We start from the raw sequence: 18,187 nt of genomic DNA on the forward strand, positions 1-18,187 counted from the left end.
ACCCAATGATGTGCAGCTCACGATGATGGCCAATGCGCATGTGCCTAAAGCTTCTCTTTCTCTCTCTCGTTTTACTTAAACAATGCTTTTCGCTAAATAGACCTATTTGGAAGTTGATAACTTAGTAGCCTACAGACAGATTAGTCTTCTTTTTTTTCAGCAGGATACATTTGCTTTCCAACCTCTGTTTTCCCGCGATAGTATTTTAAATATTGCTAAAGGCCTGTTTTGGCTGCATGCTGTTCACTGACAGATTTTACTGTGCGTTCCCGATTGTAGGCATGTCTTGTGATTGGGTTTACACACAATACACTGATAGGCTATTTTCTTACAAATAAACTATTGATCCTCTGTGGTTAAATTATAGGCCAACTCCTGGTGTAGTTTATGGAATGATTTCATTTCTTTCTGATCAGACAGCAGTAATTCTAGAACTTTGGCAAATGTATTTCAATTGATCATTGGTGCTGCAGCACCCCCAGCACCCTACAATAAGGAAATACATGAAGTGCAACGCTGTAGATGAGTTGCCGGCTCATGTCTATCAGAGGAGTGAGAGGGAGATTATAAAGTGAATCTCATTCTAGTTCTGTGAGAGATACTGGTGTGCTTCTCTCTCTCACCACAGCAATGGCCACGTGTTGGTCTTTATAGACTACAATGTTGCGCAAACAGGCTAAGTCCGGGCCAGCCCAACACAAATCTGTTCTTATCAGGCACGTTTTCACATGACCTTTTATAGGGGGCAGGAGAATTACAGAGTCCATTTGAATGGACTCAAATTACTTCTATTCTAATTTTGACATTACAAACAGTGAAAATAATGTAGACATTACAGTGAAAATAATTTTGACATGACAGTGATTTTTTTTTTACATTACAAACAGTGCAAATTATTTTGATATGACAGTGAAACTTATTTTGACAAACAATGAAAATTATTTTGACATTACAAACAGTGAAAATAATTGTTCACGCCACAAGAGGTACAGGATCCTGTGTTCCGGAACGAAACAGTCCAACACAGAGGAAATGGATGCTGTTCCAGCAGGTTTCGGCTCAAATTCAGCCCTGCTTGTATGTCATGACTTGGCTTTTACAGATATGCCAATGAAGATAATTACTTAGATACAAGACTTGGAAGAGAGAGTGGTGCTGAGGCCCAGAGAATGTTGTGTGATGTCAAGAGTAATTTGGACGGGTGGTTTCAGAGTGTTTTGGACACCAGTAACTTTCCAAGTTACTTTAGTAATTGATCTACACCCCCTATTGTGTACATACACCGTAAACTTGTATAACATATGTACATTCATTATTATGAGGATACGCCCATATTCCGAAGTGAATAAAATGTCTCCGACCTGCTGGATCAAAATTTGACCGACCTGCTGGATCAAAATTTGACCGACCTGCTGGATCCAAGTAACACTTGGACAGTGGGAGTGAAGTCAGGAAAATACACACTTTCTTTTATAGAAGGACCTGGGACAGCGAGACGAATTAAAGCAAGCCCCTGTGAAAGTTTCTCACACTCCAATTCTCTCCAACTCTCTAGGGACAACCTACGTATTTCAGTTCACTTTCCTAGTTTCTCCAACTCATACACTTCACCTCTCCCTCAAACAGAATTATACACGGAGCAAAAAAAGAAACGTCCTCTCACTGTCAACTGCGTTTATTTTCAGCCAACTTAACATGTGTAAATATTTGTATGAACATAAGATTCAACTGAGACATAAACTGAACAAATTCCACAGACATGTGACTTACCTATAATTTAATAATGTGTCCCTGAACAAAGGGGGGGTCAAAATGAAAAGTAGCAGTCTGTGTCTGGTGTGGCCACCAGCTGCAGTAAGTACTGCAGTGCATCACATGGATTGCACCAGATTTGCCAGTTCTTCCTGTGAGATGTTACGCCACTCTTCCACCAAGGCACCTGCAAGTTCTCAGACATTTCTGGGGGGAATGGCCCTAGCCCTCACCCTCCGATCCAAAAGGTCCCAGACGTGCTCAATGGGATTGAGATCCGGGCTCTTTGCTGGCCATGGCAGAATACTGACATTCCTGTCTTGCATACTGTCCAGCAGTATGGCTGGTGGCATTGTCATGCTGGAGGGTCATGTCAGGATGAGCCTGCAGGAAGGGTACTACATGAGGGAGGAGGATGTCTTTCCTGTAACGCAGAGCGTTGAGATTGCCTGCAATGACAACAAGCTCAGTCCGATGATGCTGTGACACACCGCCTCAGACCATGACAGACCCTCCACCTCCAAATCGATCCTGCTCCAGAGTACAGGCCTCGGTGTAACGCTCATTCCTTCGATGATGAACGCGATTCCGACCGTCTCCCCTGGTGAGACAAAACCGTGACTAGTCAGTGAAAAGCCCTTTTTGCCACTCCTGTCTGGTCCAGTGACGGTGGGTTTGTGCCCATAGGCGACGTTGTTGCCGATGATGTCTGGTGAGGACCTGCCTTATAACAGGCCTACAAGCCCTCAGTCCAGCCTCTCTCAGCCTATTACGGACAGTCTGAGCACTGATGGAGGGATTGTGTGTTCCTGGTGTAACTTAGGCAGTTGTTGTTGCCATCCTGTACCTGTCCCGCAGGTGTGATGTTCGGGTGTACCGATCCTGTGCAGGTGTTGCTACACGTGGTCTGCCATTGCGAGGACGATCAGCTGTCCGTCTTGTCTCCCTGTAGCGCTGTCTTAGGCGTCTCACAGTATGGACATTGCAATTTATTGTCCTGGACACATCTGCAGTCCTCATGCCTCCTTGCAGCATGCCTAAGGCACGTTCACGCAGATGAGCAGGGACCCTGGGCATCTTTCTTTTGGTGTTTTTCAGAGTCAGTAGAAAGGCCTTTTTAGTGTCCTAAGTTTTCATAACTGTGACCTTAATTGCCTACCGTCTGTAAGCTGTTAGTGTCTTAACGACCGTTCCACAGGTGCATGTTCATTAATTGTTTATGGTTCATTGAACAAGCATGGGAAACAGTGTTTAAACCCTTTACAATGAAGATCTGTGAAGTTATTTGGATTTTTACAAATTATCTTTGAAAGACAGGGTCCTGAAAAAGGGACTCTTCTATTTTTGCTGAGTTTATTTGTATTTATTATGGATCCCCATTACTCTTCCTGGGGTCCCACAAAATTAAGGCAGTTTCTATAATTTTAAAAACATTACAAAACAACAACCACCTGAGCCACTGCCTGTTCACCCCGCTTTCATCCAGAAGGCGAGGTCCTGTCTGAAGAGGTTGGTTCCTGTCTGAAGAGTGTCGCTCCCCGTTTCTTGTGGACGATGACGACGGCACACTCTACAGACGCAACAGAGTGGACCTTTGTGTGGCAGAACAGGCCACACAGAGGCACAGGGATGAAACTCATTCTACGTCACAGCATGAGACATTTGTGCGTGGTAACCAGACCCAGACAGGGCAGTGGGAACTGGGAGCATCCTGTTGACAGGCCAAGAGCATCCTGTTGAAAAGGCCAAGCGCATCCTGTTGAAAAGGGCAAGAGCATCAAGTTGACAGGCCAAGAGCATCAAGTTGACAGGCCAAGAGCATCCTGTTGACAGGCCAAGAGCATCCAGTTGACAGGCCAAGAGCATCCAGTTGACAGGCCAAGAGCATCCAGTTGACAGGCCAAGAGCATCCAGTTGACAGGCCAAGAGCATCCTGTTGACAGGCCAATAGCATCCAGTTGACAGGCCAATAGCATCCAGTTGAAAAGGCCAAGGACATCCTGTTGAAAAGGCCAAGAACATCCTGTTGAAAAGGGCAAGAACATCCTGTTGAAAAGGGCAAGAGCATCCTGTTGACAGGCAAGAGCATCCTGTTGACAGGCCAGGGGCATCCTATTGATATAATTGAAGAATTTGAAATATAAAATATATTTTGATTTGTTTAACACTGATTCCTACATGATTCCATGTGTTATTTCATAGTGTTTATGTATTCACTATTATTCTACAATGTAGAAAACACAGTAAAAATAAAGAAAAATCCTTGAATGAGTAGGTGTTCTAGAACCCTTGAATGAGTAGGTGTTCTAGAACCCTTGAATGAGTAGGTGTTCTAGAACCCTGGAATGAGTAGGTGTGTCCAAACTTTTGACTGGTCCTGTAGCTATAGTTTGTTTTATGGCTTGCAACACACAGATCATGACCCCCACTTTCCTGGGTAACTTCCATAAATGCCCTTTCACTGAACATGGTGACTTGGTTTTGCCTCGTCCCGTTATATATTGCTAATCGGCTGGTTATGAGAGCCGCAAACCTACGCCTGTCAGAGCAGCTGGCTCGGACTTCCAGTCTTTTGAGAACCAAAGGAATAGCCTGCGAACTCAGCTCAACGAACTGGCCTAACTCCTCAGCGCTGAGCACCTCGGCTTTACAGCGCTTGTGATATTGTGCGTTGCCAGGGTCTGCCGCGAATCGAGATCCATCTTTGCCAAGAAGAGTAACAACTTCCTAATTCAAATCGGCTTTGGCCTGCAGTCTTCGGTTGGAACTGCAAAAAACTTATAATATTTCGGCCCAATAGATTTTTAATGTGGATGGTGTCAAACCCCGGGCTTCACACTGGCTACACCACTCTGACACACACTTGTAACTAGCTGTGGAACACAGTCCTTCATCGGAATTGCCCTCTGACCTGGAGGAATTGCATTTTGCTGAAGGATTTTTCCCCCAGAATAAAGCCTTCATATTCTGTGGAAATGTAATGTTTTCCGCATGGCTTCCTGGCCTTGAGCTTAACTAGTGGATGAGACAGCGTCGACCTCATCACTCTCGCAGCCCGTCGAAGTCCCCCCGATGCAGCTTCCTCGGCTCCGACCGTGTTCCACCACCGCTCTGACTGGAAGGCTGTGCCATCACCGCCGACCGCTCACCCCCCCCGGTAAAGTCCCAGTGCTCTCCCTGGGCTCCAGCAACGTTCCACTGTTCAGTCTGCTGTCTGTCAGTTGAAAGCAGGGTCGCAAGCATAGTGTGCCTCCATTCGATAGTACCAGACTTAAATTGTTGGGCGACTTTGAAATGTCGGTCTATCCGCCCGATGTTCTGCTCGGGACAATGCCCAAAGTCGCGTTTTGGTCTGTCTTCTGCCTGCCTGCGTGCTCCACCGACCAATAAAATAACACTAACCATTTATCATTTCAACTTCAATTGAGTGACGTCAGAGTTGGACATCCCAAGGATCCCAGATAACAAGGACCACTTACTAACTGGGCCCAAACAGAAAGATCAAAAGAACACACTGACAGCGGTAAGTTCATTTTTTTTCCTATAAGAATAAATTTTATTTCAGCACTGGATGTCATTTCCCAACAAACATGACCATTTTACATCATCACGCCTCTCCTTCCTTCCTGTTCCTGTCCTCTGACATCACTTCCTCCACAGCCATAAGAATATAAAAGCCCTCTCCACAACAACATTCTGGTGTTTCCATTTAGCTAACAATGACAAATTATACCAATAATAATCATAACAGCAATAATCATAATAATGAAGTGGAATCCTTTACGGATGTTGTTGTTTAGGGGGGCGTGGCTTACAGTACATGATGTACTCACATTACTGCTAGTTTACATGATGTACTGTAGTATACATGGTAGTTGGTTGAGAAGGTGATGTAGTAGTACAGAGATTTAGACTGACACCTGGATGATGTCATAAAATAATCATGTGACCTGGCCATGTGATCTGGCCATGTGACCTGAATTGACTGGCCATCTCCCTGGCAGCATCCCAAACGACATCCTGTTCCCTTTCTAGAACACTACTCGTGACGAGGACCATAAGAGTCTCAGAAATGAAACATGACTGAAACCTTCCTGCACCACAAGGTATAAAGTAGCGCACTATTATAGGGAACAGGGTGCCATTTGGAATGTCTCATGGTCTCTTTTCCCTGCAGGCTCATCTTGTCTGGACCAGTCAGTCGGCGTAGCTATTCATCCATCCATGTACTGACACATAACAGTCCTACAGCATCCAACACAGTTCTGTTCTACTCATCACAAAACTCCACTCTATAGGGGTAAACCAATCACACGTGCTGTGACATCATCATAGAATCTCTTGATAGGTCATTGGTTTGGGGCATACCATCATGGCAGGGAAACGGGGGAGGGGGGTGAACTTTGGTTCTCAGGGTGGTAATGTGAGACTTCTAACTCTGTGCAAAGTTCAGCTTCACTTGACGAGTTGACCATTAACTCTTTATAAGGGACGATAAACAGAATATACCAACGTAGTGCAGAGACGATGATTATTTTAAAATGTTTTGACGTGCGATACTTAACTTAGTAACAACGGCGAAGTGGTCTTAAAGACGATCGATGGCATAATATTAAATACGGAGAAGGATCATATATTGGTTTCAGTTTACATCTCTATGGTTGGCTAAAGCCTCTCAAAACGAACGCTTTGATAGAAGGGTTAGAAGAGACATTCAAAATAGTAAGAAAAAACACAGTTTAAAGTACAATTGAATAAAACAGTTCGATTTCTTTTTGTTGTTTACTTTTTTCCTTCCAGATTCTGGCTAGTTTACAGAGAAACTGATAATCACTAAGAAAAGTTCATCACGATATAGAATATTAGTGGGGGTGGTTAGGGGCGGGGTCAGAAAACAGCCAATAGAAACGGTCCTAGAGGGAACAGAGAGCACAGAGACATGAGCAAGAGATATGTACTGTGTATATTGATACTGTGTGGTTGGATATATGTACTGTGTATATTGGTACTGTGTGGTTGGAGATATGTACTGTGTATATTGGTACTGTGTGGTTGGAGATATGTACTGTGTATATTGGTACTGTGTGGTTGGAGATATGTACTGTGTATATTGATACTGTGTGGTTGGAGATATGTACTGTGTATATTGGTACTGTGTGGTTGAGATATGTACTGTGTATATTGGTACTGTGTGGTTGGAGATATGTACTGTGTATATTGGTACTGTGTGGTGGGAGATATGTACTGTGTATATTGGTACTATGTGGTTGGAGATATGTACTGTGTATATTGATATTGTGTGGTTGGAGATATGTACTGTGTGTGTGTAGGGTACTCTTCATTTGTGTGTGTTGGTGAAAGTGTGTATCAGTGTTTACTTCACGTGCTGCTTTAAGCAGAACTACCAAATGGGGGGGAGAGAACAGATGGGAGGAGAGAGAGAGAGATGGGAGGAGAGAGAGAGAGATGGGAGGAGAGAGAGAGAGATGGGAGGAGAGAGAGAGAGAGATGGGAGGAGAGAGAGAGATGGGAGGAGAGAGAGAGAGATGGGAGGAGAGAGGGAGAGATGGGAGGAGAGAGAGATGGGGGAGAGAGAGGGAGAGATGGGAGGAGAGAGAGAGATGGGAGGAGAGAGAGATGGGAGGAGAGAGAGAGATGGGAGGAGAGAAAGAGATGGGAGGAGAGAGACATGGGAGGAGAGAGCGAGAGAGAGAGAGAGAGCGAGAGATGGGAGGAGAGAGAAAGAGTTGGGAGGAGAGAGAAAGAGTTGGGAGGAGAGAGAGAGAGTTGGGAGGAGAGAGCGAGAGTTGGGAGGAGAGAGAGAGAGTTGGGAGGAGAGAGAGAGAGTTGGGAGGAGAGAGAGAGAGTTGGGAGGAAAGAGAGAGAGAGTTGGGAGGAGAGAGAGAGAGAGTTGGGAGGAGAGAGAGAGAGAGTTGGGAGGAGAGAGAGAGAGTTGGGAGGAGAGAGCTGGGAGGAGAGAGAGATGGGAGGAGAGAGAAAGAGTTGGGAGGAGAGAGAGAGTTGGGAGGAGAGAGAGAGAGTTGGGAGGAGAGAGAGAGAGAGTTGGGAGGAGAGAGAGAGAGAGTTGGGAGGAGAGAGAGATGGGAGGAGAGAGAAAGAGTTGGGAGGAGAGAGAGAGAGTTGGGAGGAGAGAGAGAGAGATGGGAGGAGAGAGAGAGAGAGATGGGAGGAGAGAGAGAGATGGGAGGAGAGAGAGAGAGATGGGAGGAGAGAGGGAGAGATGGGAGGAGAGAGAGATGGGGGAGAGAGAGGGAGAGATGGGAGGAGAGAGAGAGATGGGAGGAGAGAGAGATGGGAGGAGAGAGAGAGATGGGAGGAGAGAAAGAGATGGGAGGAGAGAGACATGGGAGGAGAGAGCGAGAGAGAGAGAGCGAGAGATGGGAGGAGAGAGAAAGAGTTGGGAGGAGAGAGAAAGAGTTGGGAGGAGAGAGAGAGAGTTGGGAGGAGAGAGCGAGAGTTGGGAGGAGAGAGAGAGAGTTGGGAGGAGAGAGAGAGAGTTGGGAGGAGAGAGAGAGTTGGGAGGAAAGAGAGAGAGAGTTGGGAGGAGAGAGAGAGAGAGAGTTGGGAGGAGAGAGAGAGAGAGTTGGGAGGAGAGAGAGAGAGTTGGGAGGAGAGAGCTGGGAGGAGAGAGAGATGGGAGGAGAGAGAAAGAGTTGGGAGGAGAGAGAGAGTTGGGAGGAGAGAGAGAGAGTTGGGAGGAGAGAGAGAGAGAGTTGGGAGGAGAGAGAGAGAGAGTTGGGAGGAGAGAGAGATGGGAGGAGAGAGAAAGAGTTGGGAGGAGAGAGAGAGAGTTGGGAGGAGAGAGAGAGTTGGGAGGAGAGAGAGAGAGATGGGAGGAGGGAGAGAGCGAGAGATGGGAGGAGAGAGAGCGAGAGATGGGAGGAGAGAGAGAGCGAGAGATGGAAGGAGAGAGAGAGCGAGAGATGGAAGGAGAGAGAGAGCGAGAGATGGGAGGAGAGAGAGAGCGAGAGATGGGAGGAGAGAGAGAGCGAGAGATGGGAGGAGAGAGAGAGCGAGAGATGGGAGGAGAGAGAGAGCGAGAGATGGGAGGAGAGAGCGAGAGATGGGAGGAGAGAGAGAGAGAGATGGGATGAGGGAGAGAGAGAGATGGGAGGAGAGAGAGCGAGAGATGGGAGGAGAGAGAGCGAGAGATGGGAGGAGAGAGAGCGAGAGATGGGAGGAGAGAGAGAGAGATGGGAGGAGAGAGAGAGAGAGATGGGAGGAGAGAGAGAGAGAGATGGGAGGAGAGAGAGAGATGGGAGGAGAGAGAGAGAGATGGGAGGAGAGAGAGAGAGATGGGAGGAGAGAGAGAGATGGGAGGAGAGAGAGAGAGAGAGATGGGAGGAGAGAGAGAGATGGGAAGAGAGAGAGAGAGATGGGAGGAGAGAGAGATGGGAGGAGAGAGAGAGATGGGAGGAGAGAGAGAGAGATGGGAGGAGAGAGCGAGAGATGGGAGGAGAGAGAGAGCGAGCGAGAGATGGAAAGAGAGAGAGAGAGCGAGAGATGGGAGGAGAGAGCGAGAGATGGGAGGAGAGAGAGAGCAAGAGATGGGAGGATAGAGCGAGAGATGGGAGGAGAGAGAGAGAGATGGGAGGAGAGAGAGAGAGATGGGAGGAGAGAGAGATGGGAGGAGAGAGAGAGAGATGGGAGGAGAGAGAGAGAGATGGGAGGAGAGAGAGAGTTGGGAGGAGAGAGAGAGAGCGAGAGATTGGAGGAGAGAGAGCGAGAGATGGGAGGAGAGAGAGAGAGATGGAAGGAGAGAGAGAGATGGGAGGAGAGAGAGAGACGGGAGGAGAGAGAGAGAGAGATGGGTGGAGAGAGAGAGAGATGGGAGGAGAGAGAGATGGGAGGAGAGATGGGAGGAGAGAGAGAGATGGGAGGAGAGAGAGAGAGAGAGAGAGAGAGATGGGAGGAGAGAGATGGGAGGAGAGAGAGAGAGATGGGAGGAGAGAGAGAGATGGGAGGAGAGAGAGAGAGAGAGAGATGGGAGGAGAGAGAGAGAGATGGGAGGAGAGAGAGAGAGATGGGAGGAGAGAGAGAGAGATAGGAGGAGAGAGAGAGAGAGAGATGGGAGGAGAGAGAGAGAGATGGGAGGAGAGAGAGAGAGAGAGAGAGAGAGATGTGAGGAGAGAGAGAGAGAGAGATGGGAGGAGAGAGAGAGAGAGAGAGAGAGATGGGAGGAGAGAGAGAGAGAGATGGGAGGAGAGAGAGAGAGATGGGAGGAGAGAGAGAGATGGGAGGAGAGAGATGGGAGGAGAGAAAGAGAGATGGGAGGAGAGAGAGAGAGAGATGGGAGGAGAGAGAGAGAGATGGGAGGAGAGAGAGAGAGAGATGGGAGGAGAGAGAGAGAGAGATGGGAGGAGAGAGAGAGATGGGTTGAAGAGAGAAGAGGGCATGTTGGTGTACAGAGCGATATTGAGATAAGCATTCAAATCACTGATCAATAAAATCTAATCAAACTAAATCAGACATGGATAACAATGGGACATCATGTTATTTATGTTATCAAGCTAGTGTCTAACTCAGAGTATGACAATGTGCGCGTGAAAGTATTGTTATGAGTGGAGAGGGCTGTGTGTCAGACTGCATCTCGGTACAACAGTAGAGAGTTACCAAGTCTCTCTGCTTCACCCACAGACAGAAACTGACGAGGAACAGCAACTTAACATCACTTCAGCACAAACACACAGAGTGCTGTTAACAACTACTGTGTGTATATATGAGTAAGTATCGTTAGGAACGAGTCGACAGGGTCGTGTGTAATTTGGTCAGATAGTGGAGTGACATAAATAGGCTCACCACTCCTCCTGGCTGAAGAGCCATACTCATGACCTGCAGTGGTCCGTTTTATTGTACTACAGTAATGAAAGGTTAAAGGTTAAAGTATTATACTGTATATGTATGTATGAGTCGTAGTCGTCTAGTCATGCTGGGTATTATATGACCAGTTCAACTCTGTCTGGTAGATATCCCTAAAAGATTGTTGTTCCAAATACTTGATGTGGAATTAATCTCGAAACTCTCTATTTGCTTGTAAACAGTCCCACAACACAGTCATGAGCCGCAGAAATCCAAACCCATGTGGGTTGAAGTGCTGTCTCTATCCAAACCCATGTGGGTTGAAGTGCTGTCTCTATCCAAACCCATGTGGGTTGAAGTGCTGTCTCTATCCAAACCCATGTGGGTTGAAGTGCTGTCTCTATCCAAACCCATGTGGGTTGAAGTGCTGTCTCTATTCAGATGTTACGGTTGTTCTGGCAACTGTGCGCTCTCCGGGGGTTATTTCCATTCTACTACGGTAGTTTGGCCTGCAATTGGACTACTTAGCAGCCAGACCTTTTCTGTTTGTGTCAACTACAGCCCTGTAGAGGTTAGTCCAACACGGTTACTATTGTCTGACAGCCCTGTAGAGGTTAGTCCCTGCTATCTCTCTGTAGTCTCCTACTAACATTAAAACTAATTCCTCTCTGCTATCTCTCTGTAGTCTCCTACTAACATTAAAACTGATTCCTCTCTTCTATCTCTCTGTAGTCTCCTACTAACATTAAAACTGATTCCTCTCTTCTATCTCTCTGTAGTCTCCTACTAACATTAAAACTGATTCCTCTCTGCTATCTCTGTAGTCTCCTACTAACATTAAAACTGATTCCTCTCTTCTATCTCTCTGTAGTCTCCTACTAACATTAAAACTGATTCCTCTCTTCTATCTCTCTGTAGTCTCCTACTAACATTAAAACTGATTACTCTCTGCTATCTCTCTGTAGTCTCCTACTAACATTAAAACTAATTCCTCTCTGCTATCTCTCTGTAGTCTCCTACTAACATTAAAACTGATTCCTCTCTTCTATCTCTCTGTAGTCTCCTACTAACATTAAAACTGATTCCTCTCTTCTATCTCTCTGTAGTCTCCTACTAACATTAAAACTGATTCCTCTCTGCTATCTCTGTAGTCTCCTACTAACATTAAAACTGATTCATCTCTGCTATCTCTCTGTAGTCTCCTACTAACATTAAAACTGATTCCTCTCTGCTATCGCTCTGTAGTCTCCTACTAACATTAAAACTGATTCCTCTCTGCTATCTCTCTGTAGTCTCCTACTAACATTAAAACTGATTCCTCTCTGCTATCTCTCTGTAGTCTTCTACTAACATTAAAACAAGTCAATACTCAGAGCAGACCTATTAAAATGATACTTTATCCTCTACTATAATGATGACAACATAAAGAGTTTAACATTAAAACTATTTAGGATCTTTAGATTGTGGGCGGAACATGCAAGTGTTCTCACCTTAAACCCCTGCTGATTGGCTAAGTGGTTTGGGGGAAGTGCTTCCTGTTAGATAAAGAGCTTAGAAGGCTGGGCTATCGCAGTGGAAACTGCTAACCAATCACCAGGCGGTGCTACCAGGCCTGTCCTGATTGGCCAGCCAGCTGACAAGGCTAGTGTGGGTCTATGCTTTGGGACTTCATCAGGTCTTGTCTCTAAAGGCAACCTACCCCCCATAATGCACTGCTTCTGATGCACTACGCAGGGAATGCCATTTCAGATGCAGCCTTGGGTTCATTTAGACAAGGTGCCAGTCAGAAGAGGAGCTTGGTAGCGTCAGCACTCTGACCTTTAAGCCCTGACCCTCCCGTCCTCTGACGTGGCACCATACTTGGCCCATAGAGAATGATAGAGGCCTCTACTGGCCAACAGGCCGTATTAGCCTGGGCAGCGCCATTGAGCGCTTCCACCATTCTAATGTAGTCGACTGTGTGGGCCTCCCAACTTCATTGGCTGATCCCTCCTAGTGACCCTGTTGAAGTCATGTCAAACTGGGAGGGATTAGCTAACTGTGAAGAAAATAGACTACTTTAAAATGAAGATAGGCTCTATAGAGCTGCCCATACTGTCATAGATGCAATAACGGTACAGATACAAAGATGTCCTCCATCTCTGATCGCGTGAATGTTTTGACCTGCTAGAGGATTCCTTTTAAAACTAAACGTGCTTCTTCTGAAGACCACGCCGTTCTAGGGCTGCACCATATTGTCTCTGATCGCGTGAATGTTTTGACCTGCTAGAGGATTCCTAAACTAAATGTGCTTCTTCTGAAGACCACGCCGTTCTAGGGCTGCACCATATTGTCTCTGATCGCGTGAATGTTTTGACCTGCTAGAGGATTCCTAAACTAAACGTGCTTCTTCTGAAGACCACGCCGTTCTAGGGCTGCATCATATTGCCACATTTTATTTACTTTGAACAAATATTACAATTTGACTTGTGATCGATCAAAACACAGTTGGAATCAGAGAAATATAATGATTTATATTAAGAAGCTAAGTGGAAAGCAGCACCATTCTTGTTTGGAACAATGTGCCGACTGCATTTGACCTAACAGAACAGCATGGAAGCTTCTAGTGAATCTAACAGAAGAGGAACTGTGCTGCTTGAGTTGTAGGAATCAGCCGCAAGAGGAGAGGGACGACAGAGTCGACTATAATAACGGACCGTACACACGGCTGAGTGGGGTTGCAAAATATTGCGATATGGATATTGCACATGTCAATATTGCAGTTTGGATAAATTGTGCAGCCCTACTCTGATCACATTCAAACAGGTCTCGTTTGCAGAACACAAAGGCCATGTTAAAATAGACCTTGAGGTCAATGATCAAAGTGATTTCCTAGGTCGCAAGGGAACTCTCTCAGACCAACTGTCTAGGGGTCTGGTCAATAATAATCAATATTAAATCAATGAATCCAACATTAGTGCTCTCTGTTGGGATATACAATCAGAGCATAGGGGATATAATCTAATATAGGGGTAAGAGCTTCCATACGTTGGAGCGTCAGGTTACATTACATCTGTGGTCAGGGGGTCTAAATACAGCTGGGCTAGGCTAACTTAGCATGATAACATATTAGGGCAAGTGCTAATGTTATTCAAGGTGTGGGCTACGTTAGCATGCTAATGCATTAGCGGTGCGGCGGTGCAAATGCTACTGAAGGGTTATAGCAATGCAAACACGCTCTCTGGGTGGTTAGTGGCGCGGCTAACACTAATAAATCATTGTTGGTGGTAAACTGGGCTTATTTAGCACACAAACACTGCACTCATTCGTTCGTCATCCTCCTCTTTCGCTATTCCTCCTCTGACACTTCTAGAGTCCAACACTCCTGGAACTCTGAGCTCACCATGAGGTCCCTATGGCAACAACCGACACACCCGGCAACCAAACTCAGGCACCTAGCCAACAGTGTGTGGTAGTGTCGATGTTAGTGTATCTAAACACACTACTAAACACCGCAGTTCAAGTCTAACCGCAAGGATCCCGGTAGGAATATTAACAGTAGGGAGGGAACATCATGAACATCATGACATCATGAGACAGTGGGCTGGGGTTACTATAGCGACGGGCCATGGGGGCGGTGCTTTAGGTAGGCAGGGGCTTACATACATACGGACTCATGGAGAAAAACCTCTGATCGTTAAGATAAAATAAAACTACATGACAAAATCAAGGGGCAGTGAAACACAGACAGCTTTTTCAGAACACCCTGGTGCATTCTGGGAAAGCCTCATCACGCCTCCTTCGGAACGTCTGAAGGACAGTCGTCAAGGCAACAGGGGGCCTCCTCTGTTTGGTTGTCTCTGCTTGCTAAGGCACACGGGATTGGATGGGCCAGTGGGGGCAGATCCAGAGGCTGGCCAATAGTGGAGGCTGCAGGGCTGCCATTCAGCTGCTGGGTCACGGCCCCTGAGTTAGGCTCCTCCTCCTCAGGCTTGGTGGGGCTGGTGGAGGAGGGGGAATGTGTCTGGGGGAGGAGAGGAGAGGAGAGAGAGTTCATGTTTACTTAGAGTTAGTTAGTTAGCTACAGCTACCTCTCTTTAGTAAAGAGCCTTCTTTACATATGGTTATACCAGAACTGTGATTTGGTTGGTAATGTCATTATTTTATATTTAAATTGTTAGTAAAGCCACAATCAATCTCATTAAATCATTGTTGAAAACAGTATTAGGCCTAGTTCACTATTTAATCTAGTCTACAAAACTGGTAGGCCTATGTTTGTCTTGTCAAAAATAATCAGATAATATTTATATTAGCCTACCTTCAAATATATATATAAAGTGTAGGCTATTATTGTTTTATGTTATTATCTGGACATTATTCCATCAGGTTACATTCCGTTTCCACTAGTTACCACAGTCACAAAGTCGTTGCTAAATCAAATCAAACTTTATTTGTCACATGCGCCGAATACAACCAGAGTAGACTTTACCGTGAAATGCTTACTTACAAGCCCTTAACCAACAGTGCAGTTCAAGAAGAGTTGAGAAAATATTTACCAATTTAACTAAAGTAAAAAAATAATAAAATGTAACAAAATAACAATAACGAGATTATTTACAGGGTCAATGTGCGGGGGTACAGGTTAGTCGAGGTCATTTGTACATGTAGGTAGGGATGAAGTGACTATCCATAGATAATTGCCAGGTCGCAATTGTAAATGAGAACTTGTTCTCAACTTGCCTACCTGGTTAAATAAAGGTGAAAAAAAATAATATTAACAGCGAGTAGCAGCAGTGTACAAAACAAAATGGGAAGGAGGGGTCAATGTAAATAGTCTGGTGGCCATCTGATTACTTGTTCAGCAGTCTTATGGCTTGGGGGTAGAAGCTATCAAGGAGACTTTTGGTCCTAGACTTGGCGCTCCGGTACTGCTTACCGTGCGATAGTAGAGAGAACAGTCTACGATTTGGGTGACTGGAGTCTCTGACAAATTTTGAGCTTTCCTCTGACACCGCCTATTATACAGGTCCTGGATGTCAGGAAGCTTGGCCCCAGTGATGTACTGGGCTGTACGCACTACCCTCTGATATACAGGTCCTGGATGTCAGGAAGCTTGGCCCCAGTGATGTACTGGGCTGTACGCACTACCCTCTGATATACAGGTCCTGGATGGCAGGAAGCTTGGCCCCAGTGATGTACTGGGCCGTACGCACTACCCTCTGTAGTGCCTTACGGTCAGATGCCGAGCAGTTGCCATACCAGGTGGCGATGGAACTGGTCAGGATGCTCTCAATGGTGCAGCTGTATAACTTTTCAAGGATCTGGGGACCCATGCCAAATCTTTTCAGTCTCCTGAGAGGGGAAAGGTGTTGTCTTGCCCTCTTCACGACTGTCTTGGTGTGTGGACTATGATAGTATGTTGGTGATGTAGACACCAAGGAACTTGAAAAACTCTTGACCAGCTCCACTACAGCCCCGTCAATGTTAGTAGGGGCGTGCTCGGTCCTCCTTTTCCTGTAGTCCACGATCAGCTCCTTTGTCTTGCTCACGTTGAGGGAGAGGTTGTTGTCCTGGCACCACACGGCCAGGTCTCTGACCTCCTCCCTATAGGCTGTATCGTCGTTGTTGTCATCATCAAACTTAATGATGGTGTTTCTACTCGTGCCTGGCCGTGCAGTCATGAGTGAACAACCGCAGAGTGAAGGAAAAGCAGCCAACAAGTGCTCAGCATATGTGGGACTTCCAAGACTGTTGGAAAATAATTCCAGGTGAAGCTGGTTGAGAGAACTCTAAAGTATGCAAATATGTCTTCAAGGCAAAGGGTGGCTACTTTAAAGAATCTCAAATATAAAATATACACTACCATTCAAAAGTTTGGGGTCACTTAGAAAGTTCTTTGTTTCTGGCCATTTTGAGCCTGTAATCGAACCCACAAATGCTGATGCTCCAGATACTCAACTAGTCTAAAGAAGGACAGTTTTATTGCTTCTTTAATCAGAACAACAGTTTTCAGCTGTGCTAACATAATTGCAAAAGGGTTTTCTAATGATCAATTAGCCTTTTAAAATTATAAACTTGGATTAGCTAACACAACGTGCCATTGGAACATAGGAGTGATGGTTGCTGATAATGGGCCTCTGTACGCCTATATACAGTTGAAGTCAGAGATTTATAAAAACCTTAGCCAAATCCATTTAAACTCAGTTTTTCACAAGTCCTGACATTTAATCCTAGTAAAAATTCCCTGTCTTAGGTCAGTTAGGATCACCACTTTATTTTAAGAATGTGAAATGTCAGAATAATAGTAGTTATTTCAGCTTTTATTTCCTTCATCACATTCCCAGAGGGTTAGAAGTTTACATACACTCAATTAGTATTTGGTAGCATCACCTTTAAATGGTTTAACTTGGGTCAAATGTTTCGGATAGCCTTCCACAAGCTTTCCACAATAAGTTGGGTGAATTTTGGCCCATTCCTCCTGACAGAGCTGGTGTAACTGAGTCAGGTTTGTAGGCCTCCTTGCTCACACAAGCTTTTTCAGTTCTACCCACACATTTTCTATAGGATTGAGGTCAGGGCTTTGTGATACAATACAATGACTTTGTTGTCCTTAAGCCATTTTGACACAACCTTGGAAGTATGCTTGGGGTCATTGTCCATTTGGAAGACCCATTTGCGACCAAGCTTTAACTTCCTGACTGATGTCTGGAGATGTTGCTTCAAAATATTCACAACATTTTCCTGCCTCATGATGCCATCTATTTTGTGAAGTGCACCAGTCCCTCCTGCAGCAAAGCACCCCCACAACATGATGCTGCCACCCCCGTGCTTCACGGTTGGGATGGTGTTCTTCGGCTTGCAAGCCTCCCCCTTTTTCCTCCAAGTCTGGCTTTTTTATGGCGGTTTTGGAGCTGTGGCTTCTTCCTTGCTGAGCGGCCTTTCAGGTTATGTCGATATAGGACTCGTTTTACTGTGGATATAGATACTTTTGTACCTGTTTCCTCCAGCATCTTCACAAGTCCTTTGCTGTTGTTCTGGGATTGATTTGCACTTTTCGCACCAAAGTACATTCATCTCTAGGAGACAGAACGCGTCTCCTTCCTGAGCGGTGTGACGGCTGCGTCTCATGGTGTTTATACTTGCGTACCATTGTTTGTACAGATGAACGTGGTACATTCACGCATTTGGAAATAGCTCCAAGGATGAACCAGACTTGTGGAGGTCTACTATTTTTTTCCTGAGGTCTTGGCTGATTTCTTTTGATTTTCCCATGATGTCAAGCAAAGAGGCATTGAGTTTGAAGGTAGGCCTTGAAATACATCCACAGGTACACCTCTAATTGACTCAAATGATGTCAATTAGCCTATCAGAAGCTTCTAAAGCCATGACATAATTTTCTGGAATTTTCCAAGCTGTTTAAAGACACAGTCAACTTAGTGTATGTAAACTTCTGACCCACTGGAATTGTGATATCGTGAATTATAAGTGAAATAATCTGTCTAAACAATTGTTAGAAAAATTACTTGTGTCATGCACACAGTAGATGTCCTAACCGACTTGGCAAAACTATAATTTGTTAACAAGAAATGTGTGGAGTGGTTGAAAAACTAATTTTAATGACTCCAACCTAAGGGTA

General features: G+C 45.5%; 2 protein-coding genes across 2 annotated transcripts in view; both read right to left on the minus strand.

Moving 5' to 3' along the window:
- Positions 1-5,280: 5,280 nt before the first annotated feature.
- Positions 5,281-12,846, minus strand: LOC110492727 (uncharacterized). The gene is made up of 2 exons (XM_090204101.1): positions 5,888-12,846; positions 5,281-5,842 (listed from the first exon to the last, which is right to left on the minus strand). Exon 1 carries the CDS (start codon positions 10,199-10,201, stop codon positions 7,154-7,156), a length of 3,048 nt encoding a protein of 1,015 aa, XP_090060227.1. The 5' UTR covers positions 10,202-12,846; the 3' UTR covers positions 5,281-5,842; positions 5,888-7,153.
- Positions 12,847-12,994: 148 nt separating this feature from the next.
- LOC110492720 (constitutive coactivator of PPAR-gamma-like protein 2) overlaps positions 12,995-18,187 on the minus strand; it is a 100,385-nt gene continuing 95,192 nt past the window's right edge. Inside the window, exon 16 of the mRNA XM_036947862.2 lies at positions 12,995-14,575. Within this exon, the coding sequence (XP_036803757.2) occupies positions 14,342-14,575 (234 nt within the window). The 3' untranslated portion in view covers positions 12,995-14,341. The remainder of the gene's footprint in view (positions 14,576-18,187) is intronic.

This window comes from Oncorhynchus mykiss, chromosome 16 (genome assembly GCF_057628025.1).
Source record: "Oncorhynchus mykiss isolate SJ-2025 chromosome 16, ASM5762802v1, whole genome shotgun sequence".
Taxonomy (NCBI): domain Eukaryota; kingdom Metazoa; phylum Chordata; class Actinopteri; order Salmoniformes; family Salmonidae; genus Oncorhynchus; species Oncorhynchus mykiss.

Excerpts from the sequence above, each read along its gene's own strand:
- LOC110492727 (XM_090204101.1), bottom strand. The coding sequence starts at position 10,201 with ATGCTTATCTCAATATCGCTCTGTACACCAACATGCCCTCTTCTCTCT.